Source organism: Desmodus rotundus, chromosome 1 (assembly GCF_022682495.2).
Source record: "Desmodus rotundus isolate HL8 chromosome 1, HLdesRot8A.1, whole genome shotgun sequence".
In the NCBI taxonomy this organism is placed as follows: Eukaryota; Metazoa; Chordata; class Mammalia; order Chiroptera; family Phyllostomidae; genus Desmodus; species Desmodus rotundus.
The window spans coordinates 9,186,607-9,212,452 of NC_071387.1; the positions used below are offsets into that span (position 1 = coordinate 9,186,607).

The 25,846-nt window shown below is 38.2% G+C and overlaps 1 protein-coding gene across 5 annotated transcripts in view; it reads left to right on the forward strand.

Moving 5' to 3' along the window:
* Positions 1-25,846, forward strand: part of DENND1A (DENN domain containing 1A) — a 492,157-nt gene that overhangs the window by 134,192 nt on the left and 332,119 nt on the right. For 4 of the 5 annotated variants that reach the window (XM_053920814.2, XM_053920816.2, XM_053920824.2 and 1 more), the window contains 2 exons: positions 14,072-14,121; positions 25,133-25,252. In XM_053920814.2, coding sequence (XP_053776789.1) covers positions 14,072-14,121; positions 25,133-25,252 — 170 coding nt within the window. The remainder of the gene's footprint in view (positions 1-14,071; positions 14,122-25,132; positions 25,253-25,846) is intronic. The other variant, XM_053920818.2, reaches the window with a different exon arrangement.

The following is a 25,846-nucleotide window of genomic DNA, read 5'->3' on the forward strand; positions in this document are numbered from 1 at the left end:
CCCCCCAAAAGAAGACGACAGGTATCCCCATGTTCTGTAAGATTTGGCAGTTTGGCTTTGGAAATGTTACTTTGGGCAAAGGCTTTACTTTTTCAGCTTTACTTTTTTCATCTGTAAAACAAGGAAGTACCACTAATTTTGTATAACTGTGGGAAGTTGGCATGAAGTGTACACAATACCTGAATTAGTCTAGTTCAATACTTTTTTTTGACTTAGCATGAGGAAAATGAAGCAAGGAGAGAAGTCTGCAGCTTTCATGTAATTGATGATGTCTGGTATTGCATTAACTCATAGAATGTAAGTAAGTCCTTAATGTGGATAAAGAGCGTGGAGTCAGATGATAAAAACTAACTCTTATAAGACCACCCCCCAATTTTCCATCACAGATGGAGCAGCTATTTGTTCTTTTTATACCTTCTAGACAAGCCAGGGCTTTTTCCTCTCTCTAAGACTCTGACGACCATAGATAGTATCCAGTCCAGGGTGCTGTTGAGAGTGAGTGGGACGTGGCATCATGATTACACAGAGATAGTGAGCGCAACCAGGATGTGCTAGGCAAGTCGCCATGTAAGGTTACTCTAATCTGAGGGCCTTGACACACCACCACACAATTTTCACCCTACTGTTGCAGTTGGAAAGCTCATTCAGCACGGAGGGCTGCCACTGCACGGTTTTAGCTCTGTGGGTGTTTTTCACTGTGGAGACAGAATCCTGATCAAATGCGGTGCGAGAATGAGAATGTCTCTCTTGAGTATCTTATTTGTAATCCACAAAGCAGCAAGCTGAAGATTGTGGGAAGAGCTTGAGCGCTGGGAATAGATGAACTAGGGTTGAATCTAGCATTTCCATTCTCTGCCTATTTCCAGTTAAGCAACTTACTTCATCATTCTACCTGAAACTAATTTTACTCAGGTTTCAAGGTTCAGTTCATGTATAAGAGGGTGATAAAATCTATATCAGGTTATTGGGAGGCTCATTGAGCACATGTAAAACTTATGGCGCGGGAAGTGACATATAATACAGCTTTCCCAGTCCCCTTCCACTTGTCACATATCCCCCCTCCAGAAAGCAGATGGCCGTTGATATATGAGAAACAAAATAAAGGCTAAATCAGAACAAACTTATATAATGTAATTAGATACTACATTATAAACATAATTCTTACAGACATAAATGGTAAACATTTGACAGAAATAACTAATACTATACGTACACAAGCTTTGATAGTTTTCTCTATTCCTTTTATTTTCTGTATCAAGAATAATACTCTTGCTCTAAATCTCCTCTGCTGCATGTGGTCTCACTGCTTCCTGTCAGGAGTAAACGAGAAGATGTGAAGACTGCTAACACAGGGCAGGGCAGTGGTGAGGGCTCAGCTCTCCTAAATCTCCAGAGTGTCACCCAGTCGTTTCTTAGCGCCATCACCAGATGTTTCCTCTGTGGTAGGTGTTCTGCTAGACACTGACAATGGGTATAATCCCCACCTTCTACAACCCAGTCTGGTGTGGCAGACAAACCTGGAAATATATTTTATTAATTCTAAAATGCACACATTTTCACATTTTCACATCTCTGAAATTGGCATGCACCTTATAGTTGATGGTGCATCATTTTATCTGCAGCAGTTTTTCCCTAGTGGTACTGAAAATTAATAGCCTTGTAATCTTAGATACAATGATATGCAGCAGGTTATAGAAATAAAAAGTCATGCTTTCTCGGCACACAGGAAAATGGACTTTGGAAACTCGGAAGAAATACCAGGTACCAGGGAGCAGGTTCTGAAGAGAGGTTTAAACTGGTCCTATCTAAATTTGTTACAGTTCTTTTGTTGCTCTTTTTAACCACAACCCCCTCCCTGTTGTCAGGGTTATTATTAAGACTCCTGTGTGACATTCCTTTTCCTTTTTGGAGGCCTAGCATGCACCCTTTCGTGTGTCTTTTCCCTTCTGTGGAAATGTAAGGTCCTGAGATTGTGGTCAGTCTAAACACAAGGTTGGCATGAGAACTCAGGAGAAATGAGAATAACTTCTGAATTCCTGCAATCTGGAAGACTTGCAGGTAGATGGAGAGGTTAGAAAGGCATATGTGAGTGAGATGCAGAAGGTTTCAAACCATCCTACTGACTTCCAATACCTTAGAATAAAGTCCAGAGTGTTTAACATGCCCTCTAGGGCCCCACATGATTCGGTCTCTGTCACTCTGTCCAGCCACTGTCTCCCGCCCCTTCTCTGCCCCAGCATGCCTGGCTTCTTTTAGTTCTTTGAATGTGCCAGGGGCCATTCTTGATGAGTGGCCTTTGCTCATGCTGTTACCTTTTTGGTCCTCCTTCTCCCTATACCTCTTCCAGTCTTGGTGAACTTTTACTCACTCTAAAGTCTTAGCTCAAAACGTCACCTCCTGAGATGTCTTTCTTGACTCTGCCACCTAAATTCAGGCCGTGTCATTTTGTCTCAGAGCACTCTGTTCTTTTCCTTCACAGCTCTTGTCACAATTCATATTATGCATGAATGTATTCCTTTGCACAGCATCTGTGTTTCCGAATAAAGTGCAAGCATCGTGTAGCCAGGGCCTTCAGCACATAGTCTGGTTCTGAATATGAGTAGAGACATTTATTGAAGAAGATACAAGAAATATTTGTACAGAGGACAATGATGCTTCAGTCTCCTTCAAGGTAGGCACCTTGCGACCTCACACAATTCTCCCAGTAACTCTCCCCCTATTCAAAACACTCTGCAAATTCCTTTGTTGGAATCACCATTAGCTGCCATGTCATATTTTCCTGAATCTCACTGATGGTCTGAAATCTCTTCCCTTTTAAAGGTGATTTTAGTTTTAGGAAAAGCCAGAAGTCGCAGAGTGCCAAATCTGGGCTGTAGGGGCACTGAGTCCCCTGGATGATTTGATCTTTCGCCAAAAGACTGCATGAGATGGGATGCATGAGCAGATGAGTTGTCATGATGAAGCTGCCAATCACCAGTTGCCCATAGATGTGGCTGTTTTTGTTGTATTGCATCTCTCAGCCAACGAAAAACATTGAGGTGTGGTACTCCTTATTAATTGTTTGCCTGGAGGGACATACTCTTGATGGACAACACCTTCCCAATCAAAAACACAGATACCATGGACTTGATTTTGCTGTGACTTTGCCGCTCCTTCTTTGGGTGTGGAGAACCAGGTAGCCTCCACTGGGGCAACTGGGCCTTTGTTTCCAGATCATATGTGTAGCTGTAGACCTGCACGATTCATCTCTGTTTGTGACATTCTTGAGGAAATCTGACTCATTGGTAGCGGTTTGAATCAAGCCATTAGCAACTGCAGCACAATGTTCCTTCTGCTCTGGTAGCAGAAGCCGCGGAACAAATTTTGCCACAACATGTTTCATGCCAAGATCCTGCGTCAAAATCTCGGACACAGCAGTTTTTGGAATCCCCAGATCAGCTTCTAGTTCTCACCTGTCAGTCACCGATCTCTGTTGATTGCAGCCTGAACACGTTCATCATTCTCAGGTGCTTTGCTTGTTGCAGGCCTTTCAGAACCTGGATCACTTCCAACAGATTCTTGACCATCTTTAAAGCATTTGTGTCACCCTTTTATTTGGCCTACACTCATTGCATCGTCCCCCAAAGCCTTTTGAATCATCCATATAGTTGCCATGAAGGAATGTTCAAGCTTAATGCAACATTTGATGCACATTCATTGGTCTATGCAGTCATTTTGAATGTGACGGCCACACAGTACACATATTCACTCAGTGGTGAATGGGGGTGTGCCATCCCCACTGACTAGTACAGTGAAGTTGTTATTCACTCATGCACATTGCACTCCACTCTTCTTGGCTGCCAGGTTACATCAATGTCACTTCACACAAACTGTCCTCGTTATATTAACAATGGCTGGACTTTTTCTGGACAGACCTCTTGCTTAGGGAAATATATCAGTATTCTTTTCTAAGATGATTTTGAAATATGCTTGATTTCAGCAGCTCCCTTGTTCTCTTTCTTGTTTATTAACACTTTGGAAGGTTTTAAGGAATCAGAAGCTTTTCTTTACAGAGTTATTTTGAAATTCAACAACCACAGCAAATACTTGAATCTAAGTCACGCGTCTGTCCCTCAGCAAGTATTAGTGGTCGTCTGAGATCCTTTCTTATTCTGATGGGGTGAAAGGGATTGGCAAATGTCACTGTACCGGGAACCTAGATGATGATGCATCTGGATTTTTGACATGACATGTGGAGCTTGAAGTACCTATGGGACATGAGGCAGACATGTCCAAAGGCAGTTGGAAGTAGAGGTCTGGTGCTAGATATGGTTTAGAAGTGAAGATTTGAATTTGAGCTATTTACATTGTAATAATCATTGAAATTAAAGTATAAGTAGGCTATTAACAGAGGAGGATGCAAAGAGAGAAGGAGATGAAGGGAAAGTAGTTGAAAGGGGGCCCAAAATGGAGCAGTGAGAGAGGAAGAGAGCTTCTGTGAGCTCTCAATAGTCCAGAGAGTATGAATGCGTTTATCTATCAAGAAGACCCCTGGACTTCACCTGTAGTGGTGATGCTATTAGTACAGGAAGTGTTGTTTGTCTCACGAGTCCGTGCCACAAAACTGTTGTCAATTCTGAGTTGTGCAGATGTGTTTTATTTTTAATTCTTTGTATTTTAAATATTTTTTCCCAAAAAACAGAGCATGTTTGTATGCAGGAGACACTTGGCTGTTTATTAGTAATCACGTATGAATTGTTGGTTCACCAGAGAACCAACATGATTGGCATTGGCATTTAACCTTCCTGGTATTTCAAAATACTGAGTTTTGGGTGTTGGTGAGTTTGTTTGGATTATGTTATGTGACCGTGCTCGTTTCTAGATCAGGTGTTGGCAACTATAACCAGAGTCAAATCCTGCCTGGGGCTGGTTTTTGTGTGGCCTTCAAGCTAAGATGGTTTTTACCTTTTTTGAAGAGTTGTAAAAACAAAACAAAAAACCCAGAATAATCTGTGGCAGAGAACATAAGTATCCTACAAAACCTAAAATATTTACTGTCTGGCTCTTCAGAGAAAAAGTTTGCTGACTCTTTCTTTAGTTTGTAAGTTGTACATAAAATGAACCAAAATTTTCATAGGAAAACCTCAAATTGATGACTGTAGTTCCAGACTGTTTTGCATGTCTTAAGGCTTTTCTTTTAAATAGTGACTTAGCTGTTGAAGTATGAGAACACATTTTTGTTAGTGGTTTGTGAACTTGATTGATTGGAAACTGCCTTGTATGACTTTAACGTTTGTCCAGAGGGGTAGAAGGCCTTCTGTACTTTCTGATATCTCATAGAACTGTTCTGGAAAATGTCGAACCTGTTCCAGTACCATTGTTGTGCTTAGTTTATCCTAGGCAGTCTGAGGTAAACACTAGCATCTACATTTTGGAGCAAGCTATGTAAAGTAGAATAAATCACTTACGTGGAATAGAATCGTGTTCTTCGTTTGCATTTTGTTTGGCCCTCTGAAAAGGTATTTTGTAGTTGCAAAATGTAAAAATCCTTGAGTATTAGATTTAGAAAATGATTTGAGTTACATAATTTTTATTTCACGTGCCTTCTGTTTTTATAATGAGATGTCATTGATCAGTTCTGAGTATAAATTTCCTCAGTTCTTAAATCCTCCTGATATCATTTCCATCAGAATCTCCAAGTTATGGGAAATGAAAGTTGATTTGAAACAGTTCTGTAATTAGAGATGACTGTTCAGTGAGGCCCTGTTTAATCAATTGCTAAATAATTCTCTCTCAAAAGCGGATTTGACATTTACATTCTGATATTCTGCTCACAGTGTTTGTTGATGGTGTCTGAAATCCCCTGCCACTGGATAAATAAAGCCTATTATTTCCTTTTCAACATTTTAAGTGATGATTCTCTCATTCAAGAGCTAACAAGTAGAAGGATAGGTATATTATCAAACTATGATCCTGTCTATCCAAAGAAGCTGGGAACGTTGATTAATATGCCTTGTTAACTGATGATTTCAGTTCCATACTGGTAAGTGCTAGAATAATTTGTATAAACCAAGCAGTACAGATTCCTTATTTTAGCACTAAGACTTACAAAGGCTTCTTTTAGCAGCCTTTAATTTTGTACTTATGTATGTGACATAGCCTGTGGCTGTGATAGCTACAGTGAATCTCCAGTTGTTTGGGGATGAAAGGAGGAGGCAGCTGGAAACTCGGTAGCTACATCTAGCTGTCTACCTAGAGAAGGCCTTGATTTCAAGTTTATCTAAACAAGCTCGACTAATCCCAACTATCTAGGGGGATCCACTGTCAAAACAAGCAGCGTGGCCCTGAGGCAAACACAGCTATACAGAAATGAAGGCTGGGGCTTCCAATACTCTGATGACTGCATACTGGAGGCTTTTTTTCCCTCCTGAAAGAGGGTAAGAGAGGTATAATTTGCATAATGCCTTTTCATTGGAAACTTTTGGAAAGCTGACAGACCTCCAGCTTATAGATCTGTAGCCACAATACAGAGTCTATAGGAGAATCCTTGAATGACCTAACCATATTGAAAGAAAATATAAAAGCGTCCAAGTATAGCCAAGTGAGAGAGGAAAAGAGGCTGATGCATTGTCTAACATCTGCTGTACTTCTCGTTAGTTTTGTTCTTTGCTATTCTGTGTGGACTTTGGAGAAGCCTAAGACAGCCTAACATGAATCCTATAATCTTCCTTCTGAATATTTATGTAGTGTGCCAGCTTCTAAGCTGTCCTTTGCGTTTTCCTATTTCCCCCTCATTTTCATGCTCTCAAATGAGGCCAACATTTCAAAAGCTAAATAAATGTTTGTGAATGTTTATAAAAGATTTGCATAAATTTGTCCTTGTCTGACAAAGATCACTTTTTTCTTATGCCAGTTCTGAAAAAATTTTTTTTAAGGTTTGGTGCTTGTCTTGATCACAAAGTCCTGCATCCCAGAACAATGATTGCTGATTAAGTGGGTGTGCAATTGTGACTGAATAGGCTTTCAAGACACTGGGTGAAAAGGCCTGTCATCTGAAGGCTGAATTATAGAATTTAGAAAATGTTATCAGAAGTACACATTTAAATCTACTTTTTGGTACCATATCATTAGATAAGACAAAGAGTTCTTACAAGTTAAAAGTATAACCACCCACAGGTTAAAAAACTTCTCCTATATAAATTTTAATAATTAGAATGTTTCAATAACTCAGAATACTACTTTTCTTTCCCATGGTTGAATATATTTAAAAATAATTTTTATTCTTTTAGGCACCTTTTGGAAACCATAACTCTACCAGTTATATGTATTAATATGGTTACTGGGGTGGTGATCAGAGGGAATATATGCCAGGCAGTGCTTTAAGACATCTGAATGCATAGTTACACCTTGAGAAAATATAAACTACAGGAAACACGTGGTGTTAGGGCTTAACTATAGGACGGTCAGACAGATCGACAGACAGATCTGACAGACAGACAGACACATACACACCACAGACTCTTGCTGCCACGTGTTTGCTGAATTCATTTATCTTTTAAAATTAGAATGGATTTTGTGGGGTGGCAGGGGATGTTGTGGGTAAAGGTGCTAATTTAGTTCAGAGATATCTGAAGATTGGCAGGAGAGAGAGGTAACAGCCAGTTCTATTAGTCCTTTAGTTGTATTGGTTTAGAGGTTTAAGTTGTCATTAAGGCACAAACTAGAGCCACTTCTCTGACACAGTTTTTATCACATCTGCTAGGCTTGCGTCCCAAGAGGAGAGACGCAGAGAGCAGTGAATTCAACATGGGCCCATTATCGACTGCTTTTTCCTGTGTTGTAAAAGGAGTGAGACCTCAGGGAGGCTTGGAGCCTCCTCCCATGTAATGTCCAAGTCAGATTTGAAGGACTGGTGGCAGGAAAGCTTTGGCCTTGGGGTGTGAATTCTAAGAAATAGAGGCACAATTAAGTTTAAAAAATTCAAGGACTTTGAGCTCAATAATGAAAGATTTTTTTTAGACTAATGTGAGCAGAAAAGTTGCCCATCTGTGCACATTTTTGTGTGCATTTAAAATATTTAAAAGCTGACAGCTTTTAATATGCTTACAAAATACTATTTCTATCAGTGCTCTTTTTTTTTTTTTTTTTTTTTTTTTTAATACTGTCTTCCTGAGGGCAGTTTGCTTCTTCAGTGAAATCATGTTTGCAGTTTTACTGTTGGGGCCCTATTCCTTTGGTATGCGTGGACTTGTGGTCCCCTCTCCCACTTTCCCCAATTTCTCTTCTCTTTAGATATATTGATAACATAAATGTGCAGATAATAGGATTTAAAATGTTTAAGGAAATGAACAAGGCAAAATATTTTAGAGTAATAATGTTAAAGTCTAAGGGATTCTATTACTGATGCCATTGAATGAATGCTAATTGTAGAAGATTCTAACCAAATCATTTGTTTCAAAAGTGTTTGAAACAAGTGTAAAGAAGTTTATTCATGTTTAATGTTGACCTTATAAGTATAGCTCTCATTTTCAACCCTTTTGCTCTAAGGTTTAAAGTTAATAAAATGAAATCTTAGCATAAAGGATTTTATATAACATTTAATTTGGGAACAACTTTGATTAATTTTTTGAAGAAAGGAAAGGATACAAAAAGATAAAGTGGCTTTGTTAAATTAAAAATTTTCACAAAATTATTTTTTTCACAAATACATATTTTTAAAGATATTTTTACTTAAAAGTACTTTTAGAGGTGGCTCTTCTGCTTTCCACCTATATACTAAATGTCCTTGGTAATTTAAATATAAAGTTCATATGATACATATTATAGAATATGATATATTTCTATATTTTAGTGTAATTTTATCTTTGCATATTAGGTATTATACAAATTAGCATAATTATAATGTATGCATGACTCAAATTTAACTAAAGTTTATAAAAAGTAAACTGGGAGTAAATATTGAAATGTACCAAAGAAAGGAAGCAGACTCTGTAGCATTTGAGCAGTGTTGTTAGAAATTTGACCCAGCTTTTATGTTTGGGTGTTGAAAGGCCTTTTTGTAAAATCCCTTATTCAAAGCTTTTGTCACTGAAAATAAAAAGTTTGGCTGTAGCTATAGTATGGATCTTGGATTTAACTGACATTTATAGGGAAGGAGAAAAATTATATTTCCTGTTTTCATATTTAGGACATTTCTGATCAACATTCTTAAACTGGGTGCTAATTAAGGTTTTAAGAACTTCTTACCATTCTGTTTTGCCCTTATAAATCATAAGCGTTAAAGCCTCTGGTAGCTTTCACTTGGAGCCCCTGGTTTTAACTTGAAATAGCTTAAAGTTGAAATTTAGTTAGCTTTTTGTATGTTTGGATTTTGTGTGTGTTCTGTTTTTAACTTTCAACTTGAGTTTTAAGATCATCAGTCAACAGCTTTTAAGTCAGTAGCACTGATCTCAGTTGCAGGACTTAGAGGGTCAGCATTTCCCTCGTGCTATTAAAAAATGTCTGAGCATAGAGATGGAGTATTTTAGGAATTTGAGCTCCACTGATCTTTTCATCACACATCTGCATCTTGAAACAAACAAATAAATTAGATGCAGGAAACTCAGGAAATGTTCTCCTACCGTCTCCTCGCCTTTCTCCTTCACTGTCTTTTTTTGGACAAAGGTAAATTATCAACTGCTATACTAGCTTTCAGCAAGCTACACAGAGGCTGATTGTAGCTTTACATATTTTAAAATCCATTCATTTATTCAAGCTATCTCTTTTCTTTATTTAAATGTTTTCTTGCACACATTTTCTTTTTCCTTTTGAACTATTGAGAACATGCCTCATCTCCCAACATTCTGTAACCCCAGTGGACATTATAATTAGCCTGCGCTTTTGTCTTTCAGATGGCATTTATTTGTGGGGTGTGTATGTCTGTGTCTGTTAGTTGTTTTCATCTGCCAAATACAACTAATTTTTGTTTATAGATTTCAATGAAGCAGTGAAAACAAAGTATTTGACATCTGAACTGATGGCTGTTGCAGGATCTCTTACACCCTCCCTACCCTGCACCCCAAATTCAGGGTGAATTAATTTAGCCTTCTTATTACTGATAATCCCAGTTAACTATATCAAATGTAGTTTTCAAAGTTTTGCTTTCAGATCGGATTCTAAGATGAATAATATTATACATTTTTAAAGCTTTCCCAGGTTTTTAAGACAATGGCTCAGTTTCAGCATAAAACAATCTACTTTCTTCAGATTGGAGTAAATTCCCTTGATGGGCCTTTTGACTGGGTGAGAATTCAAATTGGATGGAATGAATCCAAAAAAGATGGCGATGAATCTTGAGTTCATTTTTTATTTTTATTTACAAGTGACTCCAGTGTTAGGTATGTTGATTTCATATTTTGGTTCATAGTTTGAGGCTTAGTTATCTCCTTGTGGGCAGAGCTTTGAAGATGTTGATGCTTTTCTACTACATTGTGCAATCTGCTGTTTAATAATATGCATCACTGAAAGGTTTATGCAACTGCCTGTCATCCACCTTCCCCCTATGCCTCTGCTCTTACTTCTTCCCACACGAGGTATCAAATATTTTGTTAGGAAGAAAAGCCCTTTTGGAAACTGCCTATTTCATAAATTGGTGACACAAAGGAGTTGGATGCTATATTCTTGTCTCATTTATTTTGAAAACTTTGCTACTGAACTCACCTTAATCAATGAGCTCAATGTTGTCTCCAATAAGTTATGTGTTGGATATATTGATTGGGAGGGATTTTAGAAAACCCGTCTGGGGTTTATAATGTCAGCAGTGTTTTGATTATGAAAAGAGTTGGAACCTGGGGACATGGAACCAGGTGGCAAATGTCCTAAAGCCAGTGGTGACATGGTGGACTGGTTTCCTCCTGGGATCTAGTTCATGCCCTGCACTTTAACTGTGGTGACTGGCTACTATAGATTCACTTTTTTGCTCATTAAAATGTTAAAAAATCAAACTGTACATAAAAAGATTTGTGAAAATATAAACTTGGGAATTGATCTGGAGAGCTGGCACAATCTCCCACCCCCTGCTTCAGCAATAAGGTCATTTACATTTCATCAGCTGTACTGCATCTTGAAGATCCGATTTATGTGGCAGTAGTGGAGATCATCTGAAAGAGCTTGTATAGGCAAGAGAAAGGGGAGAGAAAACAGGAAAATTACCATTTGCAAAGAGAATTCCTTAGCCAAATACACAGGTTCTAGAGAAAAGAGGGGTTGATAACTGGTTAATGACTATTTTCCCAGTAAAGTTAATGCTGAAAGACATTCTGCTATAAATATAATGCTCAAAATATGTTTAAATCAGGGTTTTAAAGTCTCCTCTCTTAGAGAGTGGTACTTTTCATATTCAAGTAATTGTGCTTTTCTTTGGAAAAAGAGGGTAAGGTATAGTTAGATGTTTGTATATAGAGAAAACATCAGTATCAAAAAAATTTGTTCATTTCAGCAGTTTTTATTTACAAGAAACATTGCCTGTTTTTTTCTACCTCTTCCTGTCCTTCCATTCCTAAACCAAGTAGAGTTTTCAGTTTTGACTGACACAACGTGTGACTATGCCTAACACAGAGTAGATGCTCATTTTGTTTTCTCCTCTGACAGCACACTACCATTTTATTTGACTTAAATTGGAATATCAAGCTCTTGTAATATCACAAACATAAGGAAACATATTATAATGCACAAACATGTGCCTACATTTGCCTATATTTCCCTCCTTCTTGCCCCTGCCCCCCCCCCCCGCCCTCTGCACCCCATTGCTTAATTAGACTTACCACTGCTTTCTTGGGTAAAAAGGAAAGCTCTTGGGGGGTAGGTTATACTCAGCCTATGTTGGGTATTTAAATATTTGTTCTGATATTATCTGACAGACAAGTTCAGAGTTGGTTATTACTCTTGACATTAGAAAGTGGTTAAGTAGTTTCTATATTGTAGTGAGTAATAAGTTGGACATATTGGATTCCTTTGACTCTGCTGTAGAGTACAATGCTTTCTTATAGCCATTGGGGTCTTTTCTTTCAAAAATCTTGCGGATTTTTGGCTGCTCACTCCAGCGTAGAGTAGAGAACCACTTCTGCGCCTGTAACTTTTGAGGAGTAAAGGATAACTGTCTTTGTAGGTGATTTTGGCAATGAGGGAAAATTAGTATTGAGTTTTAAAGAATGCTTGGTACATATACCGAACTCAAGAGATATTTTGTGGTATTTGAAACCTGAAGTGAAGGGAATATGTAAGGAATTTTTTTGCATATAAATCATCTGAGTTTTGTGTATGTGGGTTTTAGTATATTTTGTAATTGAAACTGCAAACAGTAAAATGAATGTTTTATATGATTTCTTTTCCAATATTTGCCTGTTAATAACATTATGCACTGAGAAATTGCCCTTGTTCTTTTGATTCTTTATTAGCAATTGCAACTTATTTAAATATGAGTTTTCAAACGATATGTAAGGACTTTTGAATGCCACATTATGAATTTAGCTGTGTGTCAGCAATGCCTCTTAGAATATGCTGCGGTATCCATATCCACCTTTTTTCATTTTTTTCCTATTCCTTGATTATTTTACAACATGCCTTAACAGTGCTGTGATATGTATGTACATAGTATCAGTCCAAGACAGTATTAAAAAGAGGATATGCTCAACTGAACTATGTAGGTGGAATATGCTCTGGCAGAGCAAGTCAGTGTACTTTCTGCTTCATTGAGTGGGTTATTAGATTGATGTGGTTTATTTCTTGAATGATAGAACTGGTTTTAAAAATAAATGAAGCAAGAAGCATCAATTCAGTTAGCATTGATAATTCATTATTATTGGTTAGAAAAGTGCTACATTTGTAAACTGATCTTTAATTTATCACTTGGATTAGGATTTGCAAAGGGCAAGTTTGTTTTAATTTGAACCAGCTTCTCAATGACTGAAAATGTGTTCTTCATTTTGTCTTGAAGTTGGGATTTTAAATAGTTAAAAAGCAAATCAAATGCATGAAAGAAATACTTTTTTAAAATTTATAACATTGGTCTATGAACTTAAGCACTGACTGTGGGCTAAGTCGGCAGTTAAATTAAGACAAGCTAAAGAAAGTTCTGTGAAGGAAGTAATAATTAATTACTTGCATATATGTTTAGCTATGTGTATAGATGCTGTATACATGAAATGTGTCCGTTGGGAAAAGTCACACCCCACTGTGTATTGTGTCTCATACAGTAGTGTGCTTTGCTTAATGTAAGAAGCTTCTCTTTTATGAATAAGTCTTTGAAATGTCACTCTGGTAAAAAAAAAAATGCTTTTTGTTCCCTTTTTGTATACTTCCCCTGAAAAACGTGCTTGGTTTTATGTACCTACATATTTGTTAAAAGATTTAAAGTGGTAGTTTGCTTTGGATTTTCACAAATTACAAGCAGGTAAGTGTGTCCATTATGATGACATTTAACTAAGAATAGTGCATACTTAAAATTGTTACAGTTTGGTTACAAAATAAATTTGTGCCAGAAATCTCAAGTTCTTTATGAAGTAAGTAAATGAAGTTTTACACTAAAAAAAATGTAGTTGACTATGTTCAGGGACAATTATCTTAAAGTTGGCTTTCTATTCTGCTTGTGCTTTAGCCCACTGATGTTGGGAAGCAAGCGTTGTCTAATCCTGGCCCCCTCTGTTCCTAGGTAACAGGCAAAAACGGTGCCAGCAACAGCAGCCCTGCCAGGCCAAACCCATGTGGCTCGGTGTTATTCACTCTGATCCATATGGTCAGGCTGGAGATGGTCCCTGGAGGGGTGTTAACACTCAGCAACCCACCCGCCTCCCTCCCTTCAGAGCTTTCCTGCATGGCTCCTGCTGCTTGCCCATGTGTGATTCTTGATTAATTTTTCATTTTTAATGAAGTTTGATCATGTTTATTATTTCTCATGATTGACTGCCTGGTACTCCTCCCATGTAATTGATAAAGCCCATATTTCTTCATCTGTCTCCTCTTTCTTTAGGGTAAAGTTGCTGGATTGTGTGCCATGGTTAATGTTAGATTTATTGGTCCCATTAGATGTATAAATTATCTTTTTTTCTCTCCACAGGAAGTTCTACAGACTTTGACCAAGTTTTGTTTCCCCTTCTATGTGGACAGGTAGTGTCAGATTTTCAAACTTTACCAAAAAAAAAAAGCATTAATAAACCTGCTATGGAAAATAAAAACCATGCCATTCTTAATATTCTGTCTGCTTAACCATTCTTTAAAACACCTATGTTCCAAGGAGAGTTGCAGTATTCTCCTTTCCTGGGGATTTTATTGACGCTGTCAAGAAGTTTAAAGCTTAGAGCTTTGCGTTGGTTAATTTGTGAGATACGGTTTGTACAACATTAAATTTTTGATTTTGGTTATCAGACTCAAACCATGATTAAGAATGGTTGGGTTTTAATCCAGTGCTATTTAATTTTTATTTAAATATGAATATATTTGACCTTACCAAGTAATATTAAGTAATATTATGTGACTCCATGGCCTTATGAGTATTATATAGACTGTTTTTTCCTAGACTTCAACTTAAAATTTAAATCAGCTTAGGCCTATCTTTTTTAAAGGTGTTCTGCTACTTAAAAGGTATGCTGCTAAATAGAGTCTTGCATTTTGCTTTGGTGGCTAAAATGGTATCTCTAAGGAAATAAGCATTTCCTATAGATTTCTAGATTAAAAAAATACAGAATCATCGAAACATTCCTTGGTATTTGCATTATGATAAACTATTTCTTGGAGATGTATGAATATTAGAACTCACAGATAATTAGTTTGAGAGATTTTTTAAAAAAGTGAACCACTGGTCAATGGCTAATGTTTTTAAAAATAAGCTTATTTTTAAATAGCTTATTTTAAAAACAGCTTTCCCCACTTAATTTTAAAAGAGCTTTCCCCCCTTACTTATAAAACTATAATTTATTAACAATATTAATAAAGTGACTATCACTTTAATCTTATTTTCAAGAAATGTCTATTGTGTTTTTCTTCACAGTTTAATCATTTTTTTCCCAATCACTTGTCCATTTGATTGTTGTTTGTGATTTTTCTCTTAATGGGAAATTGAACTATGAGACTGTACAAACATTGCATCTTAAAAATTTTACTTTTAGTGATAGAGAAGTTTTAGAAAATATCATTGTAAGTCATAAGTGCCATAGTAAGTTCCAAGAAAGCTATAAAATGTGCCCATCTTCAGGAAGGTTCTATCATGTGTTTTACTGCGCCCATACATGGCAGGCCTGAAAGACTTTGATGACTCAGAGTGCATGTGGGTAGTATGCTGCTTGGATCTTTTCTGCACTTTGTAGTAACAGTATCCTGGTTTAAAAATGATGTGAGAGGAGGATTGGTAGCCAAAGGAGTGTAAAAGAGTACTAGGGAGCAAAAAGAGTACTAAAAAGCAGCTCTGAAATGTTGCAAATCACTTAGAATCATTCACTATTTCTCCTGGTTCTAACATGTTATTTTTTAAGCCAATCAACCATTGTAGCATTTCCAGTCTCGGGCCTTTTAAAATCCTGGTATCAGGACTATTTTAGTAGCAGGATGTTGCTCAAAACAGGATAGCCTTCATTTCAAGAGGGTCAGTCTTTGTAATGAGACTCCTCTTATCTCTTCTTTATCCTATTCCTTCTAAAAATAGCAAGCAAGGTTTTGTTTAGAGACATTTAATGCAAACTTCATATTTTTATGTATGAATTAGTGATGCATGAAATCTCCTCCAGTCACTTATAAAATGTACTACAAATTGTGGCAAGGGCATATTTATACAAATTAATAAGGGGGAAGTGTTTTTAAAATGTAGTTAGGTGTTTAACAAAGAAAAATAAGAGAAGACATTTTTACATGATTTCTTGTTAGAGTGATGATCTGTTTTGGATAGGTATTCCTTAATTGACTTTGTAAACTAATATTAAAAGAAATTTGCAATGATATTAAATCTCTCCCAATGTGTGCTATGTGAGTGTACATCCACCACCCCCCCACCCTGCCCCAACAACACCCCTTTCTCTCTCTCTCTTTCTCATACCACCCAATGCACCTCTACCTACTTACCTGTCTGGGTGATCACATTCTGAAATGGAAGAAAAACAGTTCCTTAAATTATAGTTGTAAATTTTTTTGGTCACCAATGTCTGATGTCTTATTTTGTTTGCTGTTACAAAAACATTTTTCTTCTCACATGCTTCTCTTCAAAATACTCTTCTCTGATCATAATTCTTATATTTTTTAAGAAAATGATTTGGGACAGATTTCTTCCTTTATGGATATATTTTAATCCTTGTCATCCTCGCCATGTATAATGGTTCTTTCATATGTTAATAACTTTTTATACAAAACCACTTTATTTTGGAGAGTATATTTTTTGTCTTCTCTTTCCCTGCTTCTAACTTTGGCATACTTTAATGCAGGAGAGAATAATGATGTTTACTTACAATAAAGACAAAGACTTTAATGTCACTTTTTTTATTAGTTTGCAGTTAACACTGTCAAATGGATATGCCCAGATTCTGAGGCCCACAAAACACCCTAGGTGTATTTATGATATTGTTTGACTTAGAAAATGTCAGCATGGGAGATGCTTAATGCCCTAGGTGATTATGCTCATAAAAGAAAGCTTCCTAATCTTTTTGGCATCTATGCTTTTCTACCCCAAGGAACGGTAGTACAACTTTCTGACATTCCTGTTCTAGTCTATATCAAGAGTGGGATTTTTGCAGTTATCAAATCACCTGTTAACATTGACATCTTGCTATCTCTTGTGTTGTTTTAAGATTTTTCTTTCTGAAACTAGAACTTATGAAAAATAATAATGCTGGTGGCTCTTCAAAAGAAAGTGCTTTCTCATGTATCATCTCATATTGTCTTCCTATTATAGGAGATGAGGACAAGTGCTATTTATCTTCATTTGAAAAAAAAATCTAAGCTGTAGAGAAATTGTGACTTGCCCAAGGTCCTCTTAGGCTGCTAGCACAACCTGAATGTTCATCTCCCAAATGAATACATTTTTCAGTAGAACACCTAGTGGGAAGATCGATCACCCCCTCCCCCCTACACACACACACACACACACACACACACACAGGGAGGGGGTGGAGAGAGAGAAGGAGGAAAGAAAAGATGCTAATATTTGAGTTCCTAATTGATTCTAGTCAACATGCTAGACATTTTCACATTAACACCTCATTTATTCTTCCCAGAAACTCTAGGAGATTAGGTGATGGTGGTATCTGTTTTACAAAGGAGCAAAGGAAGGTTCTGAATGTGTAGCATTATGTTGGGTGCTAACAAAATGGTATCAGACTTGGAGCTCTGCCCTCCATGTGTTTTTCAATCTAGTTCAGGAAGTATTAGAAAGACACATTAAGCCATATCTATCCAAAAGGATAGTGAAGTTATGGAAGACCGAGATGTTCAGAGACAACTTCTCATAGTGGGGGAGACTTGTGTTGAGTCTGCAAGGATGGCAAGAAGGGGTAAGTGGAAGGGAGAGCCTAACACCCCATATGTGCTGAAGAGCAAAGCAGAGGAGAAACTATGGGTGAGCTTAGAGATTGTTTAGCCAGAGCAGATGGAGCCTGCTGGGGAGAGGGTGATGTGTGCTGTGGTAGCTTGGGCTCTGGCTACAGGAGGCCTTGAAAATGTGTGAGAATGAGACCACAGGATTTTAAAGCTGAAATTCATCTGGTTCAAGCATCCCATCCTACAGAAGGGAAGCCAAGATCTGTAGAGGTGGAATGACTCGTTTATGGTCATCACCATTTAATTACAGAGCTGGGAAAGTAGCAGATACTCGTGGTTTCAATCCGGAGTTGTTTCTCCCCTACACTGCATTTAAAGCTGTTGGTGAAGAGGAGTAGTGAAATGATGGTGCTGAGATCCATGTTCATTTTCAAAAACTTATCATTGATGAAAGCAGTTTCTTGGAGAAAAAAAAAGATTTGCATAGCATTTCATGTGCGGTGCTCCTTGCTTGCACTTGGGAGTTGGCAACCTGCTCCAGTTAGTCGGAGTCCTCACAAGATGCATTGGATGATGGGAAAGCTGGTCTTCCATGTTTGCGCTTATCCTCTTTCAGAACACAGAAAGTTAGCTACTGTGCCATTGCTGTATATGTTATGCTGGCACACACAGTGACACGAACATGAAATGAAATGACATAATCTTTTCAGGGGCAGAGGTATAGTTTCATGATTAGGGTGTAACCAAGATTTAAATGTGGTTTGAATGCTGCTTACAATTTTGTTATTTATTTTTTATCTGCCGCATACTGTGTGTGCTGTGTTCTCTTTCTGCACTAAAAGTTTACACATTTGCAAAGTCACCCCTATCATCATTCCACATAGGAGGACACAGAAGCTCAGGTAGATCCAGAAACTTGCCCGGGGTTCCATCAGTAGAAAGTGGTAGAGTTTTGAAACCCACCTGTGTCTGATCTCCAATTCCACCATACCTTCTCTACCATGTTGTACTGCCACCGTTAGATACATTACATGATAAAGTAACCAGACAAACCTTTAAAATTTTATTTCAAAAGCAATATATACTTATTATAGAAAAGGAAAAAATACAGATAACTGAAGAAAATGAAATCCATGCAGAAAATGAAACTACGGCACATGACTGGTGCATTCATGTATATTTGCCCAGACCTTTCCTTCTATTCCTCCATGCAGTCACCCTGCTCTGCTTTTCAAAACTGAATCAGTTTGGCCTACTTTGCCCCTTGTTTTTCACTTGGGCTTAGTCCCTTGGCTTCAATCCATTGGTGAAGCTGTGTCCCGTGAACATTTTACACAGTGTTTGGTGCTGTTGGAGCAGTCGGGCCTTAGTGGACAGAGCCCTGGGGGTCGCGACTAGGAGACCTAGGTTTTAGTCTCGGTTCTGCCATTGACTTGCTCTATCTGTTAGGCAAGTGACATCTCTCCCTTGAGGGCCTCAGTGTCTTTTTGGACAAAATGAGGGAATTGGGTTAGATCTCTGCTGCTCCTTCTGGTTCTGATACTTTTTGATTCTTTGATTACGATTCATTAACTTTGTCAGGCTCGTGTAGGTGACGGAGTGGAGAGATGTCTGTTTTTTCTTAGAATAGTAATCTGGCATGTTTCTCAAGCAGGTAGGTGTTGTCCTGTATCTGGCAGTATGTGACCTACTCTTGGTCCCCAGACATTTTGGGTCAATGTGATTCTTGCCACTTGAGTCTTAGAGCAGGGAAAGGTAGAAACTTGAGTCTTAGGCAGAGGAAAGATGTGTTTATAGAAAGAAGTTTCGAGGCTCATGTAACTAAAGGTTGGGAGATGTGGTAGCTTGATAAAACTTGGCTCCTGCCTGACACCCCAGGTGCACTGAAGAAGAGGAGAGGCTGCTGCAGGAGTGTCTTGGCAGTAGATGGCTCAACAGGTCATTTTAGGAAGCTGTAATAGAGGGTGACAAGATGACTCCATTCCATCTTGAAATTTTATAATTTCATAACAAAAGAATGACTATTTTCATTATGTACCTACCCTATGCTAGTTGATTTGTATACATCTAATCCTCAAAACCACTCTGCAAAGTATCATTGTTCCCGTTTTACAGATGAGGCTCAAAGAAGTACAATAATTTATTTATGCTCACATAACAAATGAGTAGCATATCTAGGATTCCAAAGTCCAGACATTACTGTTCCATCTTCTCTCTCCTGCATCATTAACCTCTGCCTCTATTGAATCATTCCCAACAGCTTAAAAACAAAAGTTTGGTATTCCTACATCCTAAAATGAATACCCGTCTTTGGCTCTTCATTTCCATTCATACTGTGTAATTCACCACCTCTTGGAAGAATTATCCACACACTTCAACTCGTTTCTCAGCCCTCCTTGCTCTGTCTGCTGCTTCTGTCACTCAACTGGAGCTTTTCTTACCAGGGTCGTGTGAAACCTCCATATTATTCAACACAGTAGGCATTTTTTCTCTTCTTATCTTGATGTATCAGAACAGTTGACCCCTCTCTCCTGCTTGTTCTCCCTGGGTGTTCTCCTTTTTTTCTTAGATGGTCTCTTCTCTACCCACCCTCTTAATCAGTGCTTCTGTAACTGAGTCCTGGGTCCTCTCTTGTTTCCATAAATGCTCTCCCTAAGTGACTTCTTTCTTTACCATGGCATTAAATACCACCTGTGTGTAATGACTTCCAAATTTATAGCTCCAATCCAATTTTTCCTCTGATTTACTAAGTAGTATGTTCAACTACGTACTTGACACTTCTATTTCGATGTTTTACAGGTTTCTTAGACTTAACATATCCCAAATGGAACTCTTGGATCTCCCCCCCCAACTTGTTGGTTTTCTGTCATTAAATGGTAATATGCTGCCTTTTCACGCCCTAACTCTCAGCCCGAGGGCAAACTTGGAGCTATTTACCCGTCCTCGTGTCCACTCTCCCTATATGACATACGCCGCCACCATCCAGTCTCTTTTGGATTGCTGCATTAGCCTCCTGATTTTCTCCGCTTCTGCTTCTTCCAAACTGTTTTCCACAGTTTGACACACAGACCATCATTTAAAAACTGTGGGCTAGACTGTTATTCTCTTGATTAAAACCACTCCGTGGCTTTCTGTTGCCTATACAAAAATTGTAACTCTTTACCATGACCTATGAGGTGGGCACTCTGCATGATCTGGCACTTATTTGTCTAGCAGCTTCCTATCATACCACGTTCCCCTTATCTCCTGTGTGTCAGCTGTACTGGTGCCCTGTCAGTCCTTTAAACGTGCCTGCCTCTTTCCAGCTGGAGCATCTTTGCGCAGCTCTTTTCTCTGCCTGAAACACACTGTCCCCTGCTTCTGGAGGAGCTGCTCATCTCATCCTTTAGGTCAGTATTGTCATTGTTGAGAAGCTGTTCTGACCACATTATCTCAGTAGAGCCTTTCCTTGTCTTCCATTTTCTTCTGCCCTTGTTCCTTTTTCGGTTTCATACAACACTGTGACAAGCTGTGTGCTTTATGGTACCCTTGTTTATTATTCCTAACTGTAGGAATAATATCTTCCTATCTCCTAACTGTGGAGATAGGAAGCTCCACAGCAGAATGGATATTGTATGTCCAGCATTTGTTACCATGCCCAGTGTAGTAATTGCTCAGTTTGTAAGATGACAAACTAAACTTAAAGTGCGGCTGATATGGAAAATCCCATTTCTCCCTGAAGACTGGAATCAAATGGTCCCATCCACGTGTTTTATGCTGTTTATACACTAAACCTCAAGGTTAAGCAAAATGCTGCAGGAGGGGTCTTGAACGGCTGACAGACATTTACAAGGCAACATGAATGTTTAAATTTGTGGTTCAAATGGTCATTGCTTTTCTCCCTTCTTTTCCATATTCACCTAGGCATGGCAAGCACAGCTAAGGGGGGTGTCTTCGCCCTGCCTCCTGGGCTTGGTTCTGGAAATACTCAAATTTGGTTTCTCTTGCTTAGTGGGAAGTCTGTTTGATGATACAACTATCTGAATTTCTCACGTACCTGAGTTCATTCAACTGAACTGAAAGTTTCTGGGGGAGGATTTTCATTGTGTTTAGTGCAGTGAGACAGAGCGAAAAGGACTTTGAACCAGAATTGGGCTTGGAGTTTTTAGTCCTGCTTACTTTGAAAAACAAAACAAAACTAAGCAAAACAAAATGAAAACCAAAACAATAACTCCTAGCCTCAGTTTCCCCAGCTACAAAAACAAGAGAATTGGATCAGATGGCTTCTTGGGTTCTTCCCAGCTTTAACTGTGGTGAAATCTGACTCCTGTTGAAAAGCTAGGGATTCTGATCCTAGAGGCAAATACAGTAACTGTGGTCTTGAAGGAAGCAGACCCTTTCCTCACAGTCATTTTTATGGAGAAAAAGTGAATCCTCTCAGAAGAGGGAATGACACATTCCTTGGAGATGCAGAACCCTTCAAGTGTGACTGCCCTTGCCTGACTTTTAGTTTCCTAGAAATTGTCCAAGGAAAATATATTTCAGAGTTTACTGGTTTGGGGCTTTTGAGGACATGTACTAGGAATTAAAAAAGTTGACTCGGCTGAAAATAAGTGCTCCCTTCTAAACTCTGGCACCCCAAAAAGAATCTTGTTATTTTAATGCAAGCATGAGCAGCTCCCGTGGTTGTCTGGAGGACTGCCCTGTGCTGAAAAGGTGCAGCGGACGAGAGAGAAAGGCAGTTTTCCTCTTCACGTACCAGCATCACAAAGCTGAGTCAGGAGGATTCTAAGCAAACACATGGTTTTAATGTGGATTTTAGTTTTCATTCAGATGGTAACTTAACAGCTTGCATCTCTTTTATTAATTGTTCTTACTTATAGACTTGCCTTTATACTAAATGCTTATTTTACTTGTTGTCTACATGCTTTGGGTGGTAGTTTCTCATTTCTTTGTTATTCCAGGTGAAGAAATTGAGGTGCTTAGAGGAGGTTAAGTAACTTGCTAAATTAAGGGCCAGTTAGCAAGTGATTGAGTTGGGATTTGAACCAAGTAAATGAGTAATGAATCTTTCTTTGAGACTATGAGGTAGCTAAGGGCATTTTCAGCATTTTTAATGGTACTGAAAAGATAACAGGGAAATTAATGACATTCCACTCACCAACCAAGTTGTATTTGTTCTTTCTCTTTCCTAGAGATCCTGGGTGTTTTCTTTTCATTCAGTCCTATCAATGTCCTTTCCTTCTAGGATGCTCCATTTTAAACACCGTAGAAGTGTAATCAAACCCAGAGTTACAATAATGAACACTCATATTTTTATGATCATGTAATAGTATTTTGCAAGAGCATGACCGTATTTGTAACTTAGAGCCATCCTGACCTGTTGCTTTAAATATTTTAATAATATAGGTTTTCCTCTTTCCCCAATGAGGCCCACTTCCCGCCCCCCTCCATCACTTTAATTATGTGAGCTAGAATCCTCTTTCTCACACATCTTCAGTTCTCAACCTTGTTAAAATTAATCATGTAATCCCCCTTTAAAACATAGTATTAAATCACCATAGTAACACAGTATCCAAGCTTTGTAGATAAAACATAACAGCCATAAGAGAGTAGCGTTTGGTGTCCCCTTGATAGCTCTATAACTTTTATAGGAATGTGTTCCTTCTTCTGGCTGTGTAAGGTGCAGGGATAGCATTACTTCCACCTGTTTTATTACCACGCTGCGTTTGAATTGCCACCTTGTTTTCGTTCACCTTCTAGTTAAAAAAGGAGAGTGGAACACTGTTTTCTTTCTGAATCATTTTCTTGTACTCTCTAACCACTTTCAAAGGGATGTAATTATTTCCTCACATATGACTAGGGAGTGTCTGTTGGCCTTTTGTGCTAGGATACCTTGAAAACCTCTTTTAATTTTCTTATGCAGCTTATATGAGGGAATTTTAGAAAGGAAGGTTATATTTGAAAGCTTAATTCATATTGTATCCAAAGATTCAGAAAGCCTACCTTTGGAAAAGGCCTGGTGAACCATGATTTTTTTATTTCCACTATAAAGCCATTTATAAAGTGAATTGTAGGTGAGCACATCTATTTGAATATGTTATAATTTTGAGTATATTTTATAAAATGCAACATGTAAACTACAATATGAGTTAATGAATTCCTTTGAAAAAGTCAATGTCAAAGTCTAAAATATTACGTTGGCATAAATGTATGTATTCAAATTTGGAATATTTAATTTTTACAGAGTCCAAGCCAACTGGTAAATTGATTTTTAGAAGTGGATTTTAAAACATTTTATAACTCTTAAAAGAGAGTTTATGGATTAATCTGATTAGTAATATTTTTAATTTATTGAAGCAGATTCTTTCTATTTTATGTTGCTTGTATGTGTGGTTTTCTGATTTTTTGTGTTAATGCAGGAATATTTAGCTTTTTTGAAAAGATTTTATTTATTTTTAGAAAATGGGGAAGGGAGGGAGAAAAAGAGGAAGAGAAATATCAATGCACAAGAGAAACATTGATTAGTTGCCTCTCGCATGTCCCCATCCAGGGACCTGGACCACAACCCAGGCATGTATGTGCCCTGACCAAGAATTGAACTGGTGACCTTTAGGTTTGCAGGTTGATGCCCAAACCTCTGAGCCACACCAGTCAGGGCTTAGCTTTTTTTCTTTATTGTCTTTCTTTAAAACCTTGTTTCCATTTCTTTGAAAGCATCTTGCATTTCTAAATTGTTAAGACATTTACTATTTCTGTTCTGTAAAATGTAAAATATGTTCCTCATAAATTAAGAAATTTTGAAAGATACAGGAATTTAAGGAAACTAGTAGTTAACCATGCCCTCTTTTGAATTCTAGCTCCTCCCCTTAGTAGCTCTTTGAACTTGATTCAGTCCTTTGGGTTTTTTTCTTTTTTAAATTATATTTTTTTAAATGTTATTGATTGATTGATTTGATTTGTTGTTCCACTTATTTGTGCATTCATTGGTTGATTCTTGTATGTGCTGTGATTGGGGATGGAACCTGTTACTTTGGCATATTGGGATGATGCTCTAACCAACTGAGCTACCCGGCCAGGGCTCCTTCAGTGTTCTTTTCTATACAGTGGGAGCATCTAAGTTCCAGTGTTGTTGCTGAGAGTAAATGAGATGGTTTATATGAAGTGTCTCACTCTCTGACCAAGACATAGCAGAAACTCAAATTCTGCTGTAGAGGAATGGTCAGGTGAGCAAATTAATGATCAGTTAACACCAGGGTGGTAGAAAAGGCTTTGGTGTTACTTAGCCTGAGGTTTAAAATTCAGTGTTTTGCAGTTTACCAGTTGGCACCTTAGGCATTGCCACTCTAGGCTATTTCCTCATCTATACAATGAGGTTAATAGAATGCACCTTTCAGGATTTCATGGCATGATTTACAGTGCTACCTGCTTGAACTTGGTAAGTAGAAGAAGGTATGGTAGCTCCGAGGAGGTGGTCACTAGAACATGCTGCTTGCTGCCCTTTTTTCTTTTTTTACTAGCTCACAATCTGTTCCCGTGAAGTGTGTAAATTTTCAGTTCATTTATAAAGAGTTCCACTGAGAAAGGAAATGTTACAGGTTCAACGACTTGTCGTGATTAGATACGTTATCAAGAAACTTACTGCACATTCATTTTTCCCTTTGTTCTGTCTTTGCCGCAGCCTCACAGTTAGCCAAGTTGGCCAGAACTTCACGTTCGTGCTCACTGACATTGACAGCAAACAGAGATTCGGGTTCTGCCGCTTATCTTCAGGAGCTAAGAGCTGCTTCTGTATCTTAAGGTAAGGCAGAAGGGCTTGGCAGTTGGCTAGTTCTGTGAAACAATGTCAGCGTTTGCGTTGTTCTTCTGTAATTAAATTTTCCAGCTGCTCTTTTCATTTTCCTATCTGTTTCCCACAAGTCACTGCACTTGGGGAGAAGGACTTCACAGTGTTGTCCTTGCACTTTAAGTTCTGCAGATAATTGTATTTATTTATTTGTATCCCATCGCTGGGGTGGGAAAGGGACCATTGCTTCTGTGGAGTATGGGGAAGCTGGAGAGCCAGCATGGCTTCAGTTCCTCCTGCTGTTATCTGGAGCTGTCAGAAGTTAGCCTGTTAGGCTTTCCCTTGGACATTTTGTGTATGTAAGATTATTAATAAAGTATGTGTCTGTGGCTCAGGACGTCTCGCAGACACTGATTGTGTCCTTCTCAAAGTAACACCCTTGCCCCCTTTGGGTCAATAAGCGAGTGACTGTTTCCCAACTTGGCTACCTCTGGAGAGGTTTGAAAAAAGGATGGAATCCTGTAAGAAGGCTTCTTTAGGTCTTCTAAAACCCCCTTTATCCACCAGAGCCACACTCGCTTAATGCTCTGTTTCCTCCTGCCAGAGGGG